The following is a 13339-nucleotide window of genomic DNA, read 5'->3' as shown; positions in this document are numbered from 1 at the left end:
TTGTACGGAGCTTTATAGGATATAAGCAGAGAGAAAAGCAGTCCACATTTTAATGGTGCAAATACAATTCTCTAATTCAAAATACAATTAAAAACCTCTGCTGCTACTCATCAACTATTATACCCCTCTTTGAGGACAGAGATACCCAACAGCAGCAGGCTGCGTGCAAAAGGACTGTCAGGATCCCAGTACAAGAGGAAACGGGAACTTACGGAGAGAAGTATCTGGATAGCGCTGTGAATGACCTCTAGGTACTGGAAATCAATTATGCAGCCCGTCACGGAGACATAGGAGTAATCGTCTAGGATGCCAGGAGCAGAAGGACGCACCACCCTTCGTATGCAGCCGGGACCATGTTCCCGCCACCAAGAACGGTGCATTGAGATGTTAAAGGTCATGAGATCAGTTTCCTAGGAGAGAAGGAGCGAAAAAGTGTGAAAACCTCTAGCTTTGTGTTATTTACGGTAAAGTAAGGGAGAGAAAAGATGTTTTCAATTATTATAAGGAAAACAAAATAAATAACTTGCCTTCCCCATCATCCTAGTAATTTGTAAGACGAAAGCAGGCTGTTAAAGGGGAGAGAGGAAATTGCAAACATTTATTGCTTATTCTGTAATTGTGCATAGGATCTGTCTGGCAGAAGAACCATTGTACCAGGTACTGTAGAAAACACACTGCATTCCTATGTCTCCATGGATTTACAGCCAGAAAAGCAATTTTGTTGTTACTTGATTAGAATGTTTTGTTTTTTGTTTTTTTGTTTTTTTTTTTTTTTTAACAGGTAACAGAGATAGTTTTACCCCATGGTACTGGGGACAATCTAAAACAAACTTGTACCATATTTATTTAAAATATTGACTATAAATTATAGCTATTATTTTAAGTAGGACCACAGCGGGGCAGACTGTTCCAGCTGTACAGGATTCAAATGAAAAGTTATCTCCAGCACCCTGATCTCTTTTCTCCCCTCTGCACCCCATCCAGATTACCACCTTCTCAGTTCAGTGAAGAAACCCGGTTCCGTAAACTGATCTGGGTCTAAAATACAAGCAATAACTTCACTCACGTCATCTTCAGCCACAACCACAGCTTATCTGATCAGGCCTTAAATCAACCCCAATGAGTACTGGCTGCATTGTAACCCACACAGTTGGTATAAACTCTGTGCATTGTAGTAAACATCATCCCCCTTCCACTTGGAGCAGTAGAAGTGGCGAACATACTAATGCACCATAGATTTTCTAACAGCTTATCTATGAAGTACAAACAGGAAAATTCATCAGAATTAACCAAAGATTAAGGTCTTTAGGTCATGCTCAAGTAAAATACACTGAAGCAGAATGGATGCCACTTAAATGCAAAAAAAACCCCTCCCTCATTGGAGATAAATGAGACTTGAGTTATACTGATACTTTAAATAATTAATTCAGATTTACGTTTCCACATTTCCCATTCCTAACTCGAAGGTAGTTGTAAAAAATGTGTGCAAAATTGCCAGCCATGTGCCCACAAAATATCCCAGTTTCCATATGTGCCAGTATGTGAGCACTGCCATGACGCTGATTTGCCCTTTGTGTCCCACTCTGAAAATCCGTCCTGTCAGTCTGTGGCTGATTACTTTCACCTTGACCACAGAATCACAGAATGTTAGGGATTGGAAGGGACCTCAAAAGATCATCTAGTCAGGGGGACATTAGGTGCAGACTCCAGTTGTGGAAGTCCTCTTGTTGTTTTCGTCTGTTAAATGTCTTTATTCTAGCCACACATGAAAATTAATGGGTGAACTAAATCCTGTCAATGTGTGTTACTGCTAGTTAGCAATCAGAAATCTGCCATTGTGATCTGCTGTTTTGCTCTCCATAGCTTCTTTACCATTAAAATGCAGACTTGTTGGAGCATTATTGACAGTTAATGAGGCATTTGTCTTTTGACATTGCATGTCATTCCTTGATACCAGTTTAGAATTTTTTCAGCTGCAATATTAAAATGACTGGTGAAAGCAGAAGCTGACAGACAATTCAGTTTGATGAAAATGTAACTATAAATATATAGGTATAGGAAACAGCCGAGGCTTTCTCCGTACAACAATGCCAGAGATTGCACAGTGTTACCAAGTGCTTTTAACAAACACCAACTGTAAGAAGTGCCATTTGTCAAGCAGCACACAGATATTCACTCTCATCTATTTCTGTAACTCTTTGTTGAGTAGGAATATGGATTTGCCCTGTGGGTTAGTGTGTATGGTGAAGTAAAGCTTTGTTATCACAAATGTGGGAATAAATCGTGATGTGTGACATTGGTGTCACAACTGTCTTCACTCTTGAGGTTTTTTTCTCCCCCCTCCCTTTTTTATTTGTCTTTTAAATTTTGATTATTATGTTCTGCTTCAGTATTTGTGCTTGGTGAATTAAGAGCCAATTGAACAAAAAAATGGTAAATTTGCATAGAGAAACAGCTTGATAAATGTTGCCAACACATTTAAAATGTAAGAATTTGGCATATGGTCAGTACAAACTCCTCTTCTATATAAAATCTTTCATTCCTGGAATACTGTTATGTTTGGTTCTTGGGGTGATTAAAAACATCACTTGCCTTGATGGCTTGTTTAAAGATGCTTAACTAGATGGTCACATTCATATTTCAATGCTGCTGGTGAGGGAGTGAGAAAATGAAACAGAAACGTTATCGTTATAATTCTTTGATTAATAACAAAAGAGATGTCATCACAACTAATATAAATTATTTTTCAGAAGTTATGGACAAAGTCTGGGAGAAGAGCTTTTCAGAATTACTTTTGACTGTGTGTAGTACATCCTGAGTCCTCAAAGCAGGTAAAAGTGGATAATGATGGTCCAGCAAAGATCAGCTTTAGAAATGCAACCAAAACCAGCTGGTGCATTAGCTTGACCTCTAAAATACCACTTCACAAAATGGCAGCCATAAGCTGCTTGAGCTGATAAATGTTAAGCTGCCAATCAATAAAAGAAAGCCTGACAAAAATCAATTCCTCCTTTTTTTTTGCTAATGCACAATCCTCTGTAACTTCTTGGGGATTCTTAATCCATAAAGTGAGTCAAATATGACAGGCATTAAAAAATTAACCTGAATCTTTATCGTCATTTACAGAAATATAGAAAAGCAAAAGACTCTTGGTCTGGTGTGTAGGTTTTAAATATCAGTTAACTTCTGAGAGTATTTGTTTAATTCAGAATGTGCAAATCCTGTACATGGATGAAAAGCTGTTACCCAAGCAGCTTATTCTCAGTTGTACATTTAATGAAAGTTAAGAATTCTTTCAGAGAGTACAAGCAGACGCTTGAAGCTTTTGATAGGTTTTGTACTGTCTTCCAATGTCACAAGCAATCATTAAGCAAATGGGTATAAAATGTTTAATCTTCAGCAGGTGATGTAAAGTAAACTCATTTCTTATAGAAAAATGCTGCTGCATCATAGCAAAATACTCAATTTCAAGCTCTGTAGAAGAAACATCAAGTAGTCTGACGAGTCCAGTTGGGATTCATTTAACAATTGAAATTTCAATCATGGATGGAAAATTGCTGTCTTCTGAGCTTCAGACTCATGACATACATCTTGACTTCAATTCCACACATTATTGGGCGAACTGTACTTCCTCAGCTGGTAACCTCTCAGACAGATGCCATAAATGAAAAGTGGGCAGAACACAGATAACAGGACTTCCAGGAAAATTATGTGGGTCTTAGGGAAGTGACAGAGGGAAGGGAAATCCTACATCCTGCTCCTCCCTTTTTCAGTCAGCACTAAAGCAATACTCTAGTCCGTGGTAAGAAGTTTACTTCTGAGTGTAGGATCAGACCAATAATCACCCTTGTACTGATGAAGGGTCCCACTTAACTGCCTACGGCTTTTTAAGCTTTTAAACTATGTACAGGATTTGTGTTGGCTGTCAGCCCAAGGATTAATTTTGATTATTATTGGAAATCATTGCAATGGCAGATACTTTCTTTTAGGTGAGATGTAATCCCTTTAAGTCTCAGTAATACTGTTTCTAAGTGCTTGGAGATAATGCTTAATTTCATTATATCTGCTTAAATTGTGCATTTGGTTTCAAGTGGACATTTTCTATTGGGCGGGGCTTTGAGCAACCTGATCTGGTGAAAGATGTTCCTGCCCATGGCAGGGAGGTTGATCTAGATGATCTTCGAAGGTCTCTTCTGACTCAAACCATTCTATGATTTTATGATTCTATTTTTAGGTGGTGAATCTAGATAAATTTTAACAGAAAATATCTTAACGTGGTTTATTTTAAAACTAAAGAGTAATCACAGAATCACAGAATGTTAGGGATTGGAAGGGACCTTAAAAGATAGTCCAATCCCCCTGCTGGAGCAGGAACACTTAGATGAGGCTACACAGGAATGTGTCCAGGTGGGTTTTGAATGTCTCCAGAGAAGGAGACTCCACAGCCTTGCTGGGCAGCCTGTTCCAGTGTTCTGTTACCCTCAATAATAATAAGGATGATGTTCCTTTCATTTATTTGTGTGTACTTCATGTACAGTGCCTATAACAACAGCACAAGAAATTAATGAGAAAATAAGACTAACTAAAATCACAGAATCACAGAATGTTAGGGATTGGAAATGACCTCAAAAGATCATCTAGTCCAATCCCCCTGCCGGAGCAGGAACACCTAGACGAAGTTACACAGGAAGGCATCCAGGCAGGTCTTGAATGCCTCCAGAGTAGGGCTGCCTGTTCCAGTGTTCTGTCACCCTCACTGAGAAGAAGTTTCTTCTCAAATTTAAGTGGAACCTTTTGTGTTCCAGTTTGTACCCATTACACTTTGTCCTTTCACAAGAGGTAAAGAAAAAATACATTAAAACTCCAGAGAAAAAACAAACAAACAAACAACAACAACAAACAAAAACAAACAAACGAAACCCCAACAAACCATAACACACTCCAAGATTGCCTTGTATAACAAACAAATTTGCTGTGACACAATGATTATGCACCAGATAAATATACTTTTTAAAATTGTATGTTTCTGCTATATGACATGTTATTTTATATTTCTTTCATTCCTTGTTAGTATCTGAAAAATACACTCTGAGGAAAACTGTAAAAAAAAACATTAGTTTGTTGAGTGGGATGGAGCACTTTTTCCTCCACAAGACAGTGGTCAACACTTGAAATTTCACAGAAAGGTGCAAGAGCACAAAGGCCTAGCAAAACATAATGTTGGAGATCTTGACTTTATTGCTGCTTGTGTGGTACCTCGCCCTTCCTAACACTTTTTATTTTATTGATACTATAATGCTTATTATAAATGAACATGAATTAGGCCAAGGCAAGAAATAGTTCAATCCCATTTCCTAAGAGTAGGAAGAATGCTCTAGTTTTGATTTGCTACCCAGTTTCTGTTTTTACCAGTGAGGATAACAGATTTTATCAAACACCTGGTCACCAGGTAATAAAAGATAATACACATGATGCTAGGAAAAAAACAGTACATTTTCTTGTAATTCTCTACACCCAATTAAGCTTGTAGTTAAGATGCAGTAATCTTGGCATGGAGAAGGGACATGCACACTCCTTGGTATCTAATTTCAAGGAGACATTAATCCTCATTAGACACAAATGATGTGTTCCAGTGTTAATGAAACCTGTAATTGTAGAAGTCTTTTGAAGCACGAGTATTGGCTATTAGCCAAAGACCTCCATTGGCAGCATAAACTTAGTTTTCCACCCAGTTATTTCCTGAAACCACAGGTTCTGATCCTGGCTTGCTCTGTGTGTAACCAGTTATGCTCCATCTTCTCTCACTATCACTGAACAAATTGGTTTTGCAGGCCTGGGAAGATAATACTGAAGAAGTCCATTGGCAAAAAGGAAACTTTTATCACTTGCTCCCATACTGTCTTAATTGGGGTTATAATTTTTGAATACTGACTATCGACTCTTTTTTTTTTTTTCTGTTTGTTTTTAATTTAAACTCTTGGTTCAGTGTTACACAGGTGGCTTTTACCTGCCCCATGAGCTAGAGATTGAAGGTAGCCCACTCAATAATTCTGACATTCCTGCTAATAGGATGGAACAATGAAGCATGCTGCTTCCAGGCAAGCTCTCTAGGTTGAGATGGCTGCTGAAAATATAGTACAGTCAATATCTCATCCTCATCCTGAGCACTCTGGTGAAGAGATTACATGAAGATCATGCTTAAATTGAAGCTTATGGTTTGACTTATTTGGACTATTCAGTTGTCTGAACTGGCTGATAGACTACACCTAGCAAATTCATCTGTTTGTGGTGGCAAACCCAATGCACACTAAACCAGGCTAACCATGTGATACACCTAAATTAATTACCCTTAAAAGAGAAAATTCACAGTATCAATCTATTCAGATATAGACTATAAGCTAACCCAAGCATCATAGGCTGGGAGTGGTTAAAAAAGTTAAAGTCACTTCTGGGTGATGTGGTTAGAGGTTCGTGGCTCCCTCTCAATGTGACTGGAGATTCACAGGTTAAACAAATCCTGCAACTATGATATTTGACCATGACTACAGGAAAGAATTTCCAAATCAAACATAACTACTGTTAGAAGTTACACTGATTTAATCTGTTTTTTTCCTCAGTCAATCCACAGTACAACACTTGTTAACCATTTGGCTACCCCCCGATCTGTACATATCTCCCCCAAACATGAATGAGATAGGCAGTACTGTCTTATTTTACTACTTCTATTCCTTGGGCTATAGAGAGTGTTGTCAGATTTTATTTTTTTAAAGTTTACAAAAGAAGTTTTTGAAATTTATTTTAAAAACAGGCAGATGATCTACCTAAATGATAAAAATAGTTCTTCTGTGTTGCTTTATTTGCCATATCCTCAGGGATCTATTTCCTGCATTGTGAAACAGGCAATTTTAAAATTAGATTTAATGAACTTACTAGCAAAGTGGAATCTCTTTAGAAAGCCAGAAGGCAAGAAGTCAACAAGAGAAGCATACTGCTGTCTTCTTCATGCACTGTTAGTATTAGTCAGAAGAACAAGTCATAAGAACCAGCAAGGAACTGTTTTCTGAACCTTGTTGTCCCTAAGGATGAAGATTCAATATTCAGATCCATGACCAAATCCTAGTTCCATGGCTTATGAATTTTCTGTGCTATACCTCCCTTTTGTGGCAGTCTTTCTGTCTCAGAAACAGTACAGAGAGATAACACAGTATGGCAGAAATAAGCTCCAAGCCCAAAGGAAAAACTGGCATGAAACAGGATGATTGGATCAATATGAACATGTCATAGGAAGTTCAACATGAGCATGGAAGTTCAACATGAACACAAAGAAGTAATGACTGCCCACAAAAGCTGTTGTGCTCTGATGGTGTCCTTGGCATGTGGTTAAGCCAAGCACTTAGTTTTGGAATTGTTCTCATCTACTCTCCCTGATGATCCAGAGGTATGAGACAACACAGGTTTGGAGTGGTGGCAAATTGTGAGCACTGCTTCAAGTTTTGAAGACTGGGAATATTAATAAGATAGGGGTTTGTGTGAAGTCAAGACTTTGTGCAGATTGGTGAGTCTCTCACTGGAGCCATATCTGATTTTGACTGAAATGAAGAATCAAGACAAGACTGAAACATAACTGTAATAGTGAAGAACTAGAAACATCATTGACAGGCCATATTTAGCTACTAGCACAAATGTTGTAGGAAAACTTCTCAGGGCAGAGAGCCAAGAAAGATTAAAGAAGGCTTGAAAAAGTTTTGGTATAGAAAAAACCCCAAAAAACAACAACAAAAAAAACAAACAATGAAGAAGTTACAGTTGTGGGCCATAAAAAAAAAAATCTGTCCAAAAGGTTCATAAAACTATGAACATTTGAAAAATGAGTTTATAATGTAAAGCAATTTTGAGTCTCAGCAAGAACATTTTAACCTTCTTTTTTTTTCTCATTGTTTTTAAGTGGGATTGCTGAGATCCCTATGGAGTTACACATACACTTGAAGTATCACAAAATTAAAATTTGACACAAGCATACCTTCTGTCAGAGATAAACTGCCTCAAACAGCTATAGAAAGCTCTTGCCACACTATTTTGTGACGTTATATTTATTGATATGAAAAGCAGAAAGAACCAGACTCGTGGGCCTGAGTACCTCACCACTGTATAAAGCCTCCTAGCATTGGACAAAAACACTAGTTAAGGAAGCACATACCTATCGAGAATACTCCTGCAGTGTTGATGGGGACTGTATTTTTCCAGGTCTGGACTGGCTTGATCATGCAAAACTCTTTGTTCTTCTGTAGTTCCCCATCTTTTGTACCTTGGACACCCTAATGTGACAAACCCTGCAAAACGAACCCTTTCTTGGGCTTTTATTATAGTTCTAACATTACTAGGAAACATATGCAAATAGGAGACACAGTTTGTGCCAGAAGCCCACATAATCCGGTATGAGGAACAGATGCAATGTAGCCTCTAGCCAAAACAAGATTCAACTTCCTTATTATCCAAATAACTGTATTTTGTACACAGTGGTTGTGAACAAAGACAAAGCATGGGGATGTAGACATGATTAAGAATACAATGTTGCAATAATAGTACAGTTAATTTTAACAATTTCCTTAATTTCTGGTGGGTTCTGTGATCTGTGTCTCTGTCCCATCTATAAGATACCATAACAGCTCTTGCTATATAAGGAGATAAATGTTACACTGGAGATAAACGCATGAGAAAGCATGTCCTAAATTTAAGAGCCTGTACCAGATTCCAATTACATTTAAAAGCACTATAAGAAGGCTTTTGAAAACTCTCTTGAATGTTAAAATTTCTGAGAAGAAAAATAACTCCCTCTTCTGAGACTAACCAGAATGTTCCTACCTGCATCTAGGAACACTTTTAAAGATTAATAGGCCCGTTTAAGTGACTGCTATTGTGTTCTCTGTTTTGCTTGCTTGAAGCAACGCAATTGTTCACGATATTGCCAACTCTTCTTGTTTTATGGCAAGTCTGGTTATGTTCAGCACTTTTGTTAAAGCCTCCATTCCCAGGGACATGAGATTACAATAAGAAGTTTGGCTTGTTACAAGAAAGCTGAAGAGAAAAAGCTTCAAAAATCATTAGCACTACTGCTAGGCACTTCCAGCCTGTGCTGTAACTTGCATTATTTGCTGCTTTTCTTAAAGCTGAGCTCCTGGAATCTAGAGGAGAAGCGTCTGCATCACTAGTTTGGATCACGGCTATCTAGGGCACTGTGCGCCACAGTCCCCCATCTCAGATGATAACGGGTCCTTCAGGGTATAGGAAAGGATCAACTGTTATTTAACTGTGATCAAAGAGAATGACTTCAGTGCACTCTAAAAGCTTAAAACTCAAAGGTCATAAAAAGTACTAAATTTTATTGATATCTAAATCAAACTGCATGATTTCTTGGAACTTCTGTCAGGAGATTCTGGGGGTTTTTTTAGTTTTTTTTTGTTTTGTTTGTTTGTTTTTGTTGTTGTTTTGTTTTCTACTTTTTAATTTTAATCTTAATGTGTGCAAAAGGCAACCAGAAAGCTGTGCTAATTCACTGCATCTTTTGAGTGAACTCCTATACAGCTCATTGAATAAACCTGTCTGTCACAGTGTTGGGTTGGCTCTGGCTGGACACCAGGTGCCCATCAAAGCCACTCTATCACTCCCTTCCTCAGCTGGACAAGGGAAAGAAAATATAACTAAAGGCTCGTGGATCCAGACAAGGACCAAGAGATCACTTAGCAGTTACTGTAATGGGCAAAACAGATTCAACTTGGGGAAAATTAAAGAAAAACTAAATCTTAAAACATCTTCCCCTCACCCCTCCCTTCTTCCGGGGCTTAACTTTACTCCTAATTTCTCTACCTCCTCCTCTCAAGTGGTGCAAAGGGACCAGGAATGGTGGTTGTGGTCAGTTCATCACCTATTTTCTCTGCTGCCCCTTCCTCCTCAGTGGGACAGGACTCCTCACACTCTTCTCCTGCTCCAGTATGGATCCCTCCCACAGGAGAAAGTCCTCCATGAACTTCTCCAATGTGTGTCCTTTCCATGGGCTGCAGTTTTTTATGAACTGCTTCAGTATGGGTCCCTTCTATGGAGTGCAGTCCTTCAGGAACAGACTGCTCCAGCCTGGATCCCCATGGGGTCACAAATCCTGCCAGCAAACCTGCTCCAGCCTGGGCTCCTCTCTCCATGGTCCACAGGTCCTGCCAGGATCCTGCTCCAGTGCAAGCTGTCCGTTGGGTCACAACCTCCTTCAGACATCCACCTGCTCTGGCATAGGGTCCTCCATGGGCTGCAGGTGGATATCTACTCCACCATGGACGTCCATGGGCTGCATGGCCACAGCCGGCCTCACCATCATCTGCACCACAGACTGCAAGGGAATCTCTGCTCCAGTGCCTGGAGCAGTTCCTCACCCTCCTTCTTCACCCACCTTAGTGTCTGCAGAGTAGTTGCTCTCACATATTATCACTTCTCCCTCTGGCTGCAATTGTTGTTTCACAGCAACTTTTCCGCCTACTTAAATATGTGATACCAGAGGCACTACCACGGTCGCTGATGGGCTCAGCCTTGGCCAGCGACAGGCTCATATTGGAACCAGCTGACATTGGCTCTATCGGACATGGAGGAAGCTTCTAGCAGCTTTTCACGGACGCCACCCCTCTAACCTTCCCACTACCAAAACTTTGTCATGCAAACCCAGTACAGCCACTAAGAGACTGTTAAGAATTGAGTATCTGCACTGCTGAAGCCCTCCTGAAAACTCAGAAAACAAAATAACACATGACACAACAAGTAGCAGAAGTGCATTGAACTGTTAGGAATCTGTTTTCTTATTATTTTAATTCTAGTGAAGCACAAGATGCTCCTAGAAACATGTACTTCCTCATGACACTCTTGTTTCTATATTTTTTGCCTATTATATCAGGTCCTCTAATTTTCGCCAGTCTCTCAAGTTTCCTGGTACTGTTTGCCAATGACCTTGGCTTTAGCAGAGCAATCCTTTAATCACAGGCCATGCTTGCATTCTGCTGGAGCAATGAAAGTCTCCAAAATGAATTTGATATGCTTTTTAAAAAAAACAAAGACAGTCCCTATAGAAACTTTAAGGTCAGATGGTGAAAACTGAAATCCTCTTTTCCTAGCAGCAGAAACCAAGCACCAATGACTATGAAAAAGAGAATCTGCTGTATTCATTAGTCCACATCTTAGGTTCCTTAAAACATTTTATGAATTTATGTAAATACATAAATATATGCATGTTATGTATTTTATTTACATATACACAGTATGTATATATTTTTATATTTACATAAATATATAAAACAAGTATATGTATATTTATATTTACCTGTGCAAATTAATGACTCAACAGTGGTTTCCTGAGAACAACTGACAACCTTGGTCAAAGAAGGCAGCATTAACAATCTCCTTCAGCAATGCCTTGTACCCTGGCCTTAATCAGATTAAATTAATTTGCAGCTTAATCCACCTCCAAGCCTCAATAACTCTAAAAGAGTTTTATTTGTCCTCTTGAGCAGTTTTCAGAAGAATATTTCAGAAACAAGGACCCCTTTTTCTCTGACATTCTAAATCTATAAGAGGTCTAAACTTTTGAAGTTCTTTTGATGAGATTAATCAGAAAGATCTAATGGTGTCCAGTAACTTTTTGTGTAATTTCATATTTGTCATGCCAAAGGAAATCAGTGAGGTCTTAAGCGTACTTACATTTTTTTCATTCTGAAGACATTTCTCATGAAAGTTCCCTTAATCAACATGGTTGAGTATGTTCCCCAGAAATGTACATTTAATTCAAGAAGGAACTATATAAAAGGCTCTGTTAAGAACTTCAAGTGTAGGTGGAATATGTAATGGTCCTGTTAAAAGATGTTATATAAAACTGGTCACTTTAAGACATGAATAAAGCCACTGAGAAGCCTAATGGTCCATTCACTCTTTAACACCACAGACTTGTCTGTGATCCTTCATCACACAATTTTTAATATATCCTGCTCTAATAAATAAGAACAAAATGAGACCACTGCAAAGATATAAGAGTATATTGATTTTTGAAATTATAGTTTAATTTCACTGTCAAATTTGAAATGATATTAACAGACAAAGGGAGGAACAATAATCAGTTTTTAGGTAGGCTGATAGAGTTGTGAATGACAGCAAGACACAACTGTAGCAGGATGAGTAATATTAACATCAGTTTACACACTTACTGAATGTACAGAATCAAGATTACTAAGTGAAGAGTTTCCCTCAAATAGAAAAATAATTTTCAGTTTGCCTGAGGGAAAAAAAAAAAAATATTGCCAATATAAGGGTTTTTTTCTGCAAGCTGCTATCTACAAAATCCAATACACTTTGGAAATCATTATTCTTTACAATAAATAATAGTTATCACTACTACAACTGGCATTCTTACTTTGTAAGTGCTTCTATTTTTAAAACTGGTTTTAAGAGCAGTGATATGAGGATGACAGTGTGACTAGAAGGTAGCTGAAACTCTGAGAAGTCTATAAAGCTACAAAGTTCATTTGACAAGCACACATGTACATTATTTAATTTCAACAAGCATACCGTTGACATTAGGGATCTACATATATTTACTGGATTAAGGCCAACAAGAAAAGCAATGAGAAAGACATGAGAGGAACAGGATGACAAAGATAAGAACATATGAGTAAATTCTTACTAGCACAATTATATACACCTTGGCAATTATATAGAATTTGTTTTCAGTGTAGTATGTCCTATACAGAGTGTAGTGCACTGATGCATAGAGGAATCATGGAATAGAATCGTTTCAGTTGGAATTGACCCTTAGGATCATCAAGTCCAACCACAACCTCACCTACCTCTAGCACTAAACCATGCCCCTAAGAACCTCCTCTAAATGTCCTTTAAACACCTCCAGGGATGGTGACTCCACCACTACCCTGGGCAGCCTGTTCCAATGCCTGACAACCCTCTCCATGAAGAATTTTTTTCCTAATATCCAATCTAAACCTCCCCTGGCGCAAGTTGAGGCCATTTCCTCTCATCCTATCACTTGCTACTCAGGAGAAGAGACCAACATCCTCCATGCTACAACCTCCTTTCAGGTAGCTGTAGACAGAAACAAGGTGTAATCCGAATGTAATCTTCAAACTTCCTAAGGGTGCACGCAATCCCTTCATCCAGATAATTGATAAAGAGATTAAACAGAACTGGCCTCAATACTGAGCCCTGGGGAACATCACTTGTGACTGGCTGCACACTGGATTTGGTTCTGTTCACCACAAGTCTTTGGGCCTGGCCATCCAGCCAGGTATATTTTGCTGTAAAA

The 13339-nt window shown here is 38.6% G+C and overlaps 1 protein-coding gene across 5 annotated transcripts in view; it reads right to left on the bottom strand.

Moving 5' to 3' along the window:
- Window positions 1-13339, bottom strand: part of NKAIN3 (sodium/potassium transporting ATPase interacting 3) — a 351381-nt gene that overhangs the window by 86046 nt on the left and 251996 nt on the right. For all 5 annotated transcript variants that reach the window (XM_065053654.1, XM_065053658.1, XM_065053657.1 and 2 more), the window contains one exon: window positions 213-410. In XM_065053654.1, the coding sequence (XP_064909726.1) occupies window positions 213-410 (198 nt within the window). The remainder of the gene's footprint in view (window positions 1-212; window positions 411-13339) is intronic.

The sequence above is a fragment of the Columba livia genome, chromosome 2 (genome assembly GCF_036013475.1).
Source record: "Columba livia isolate bColLiv1 breed racing homer chromosome 2, bColLiv1.pat.W.v2, whole genome shotgun sequence".
NCBI lineage: Eukaryota > Metazoa > Chordata > Aves > Columbiformes > Columbidae > Columba > Columba livia.
Note: the sequence above shows the minus strand (reverse complement) of the source record. Positions and strands in the feature narration are given on the sequence as shown.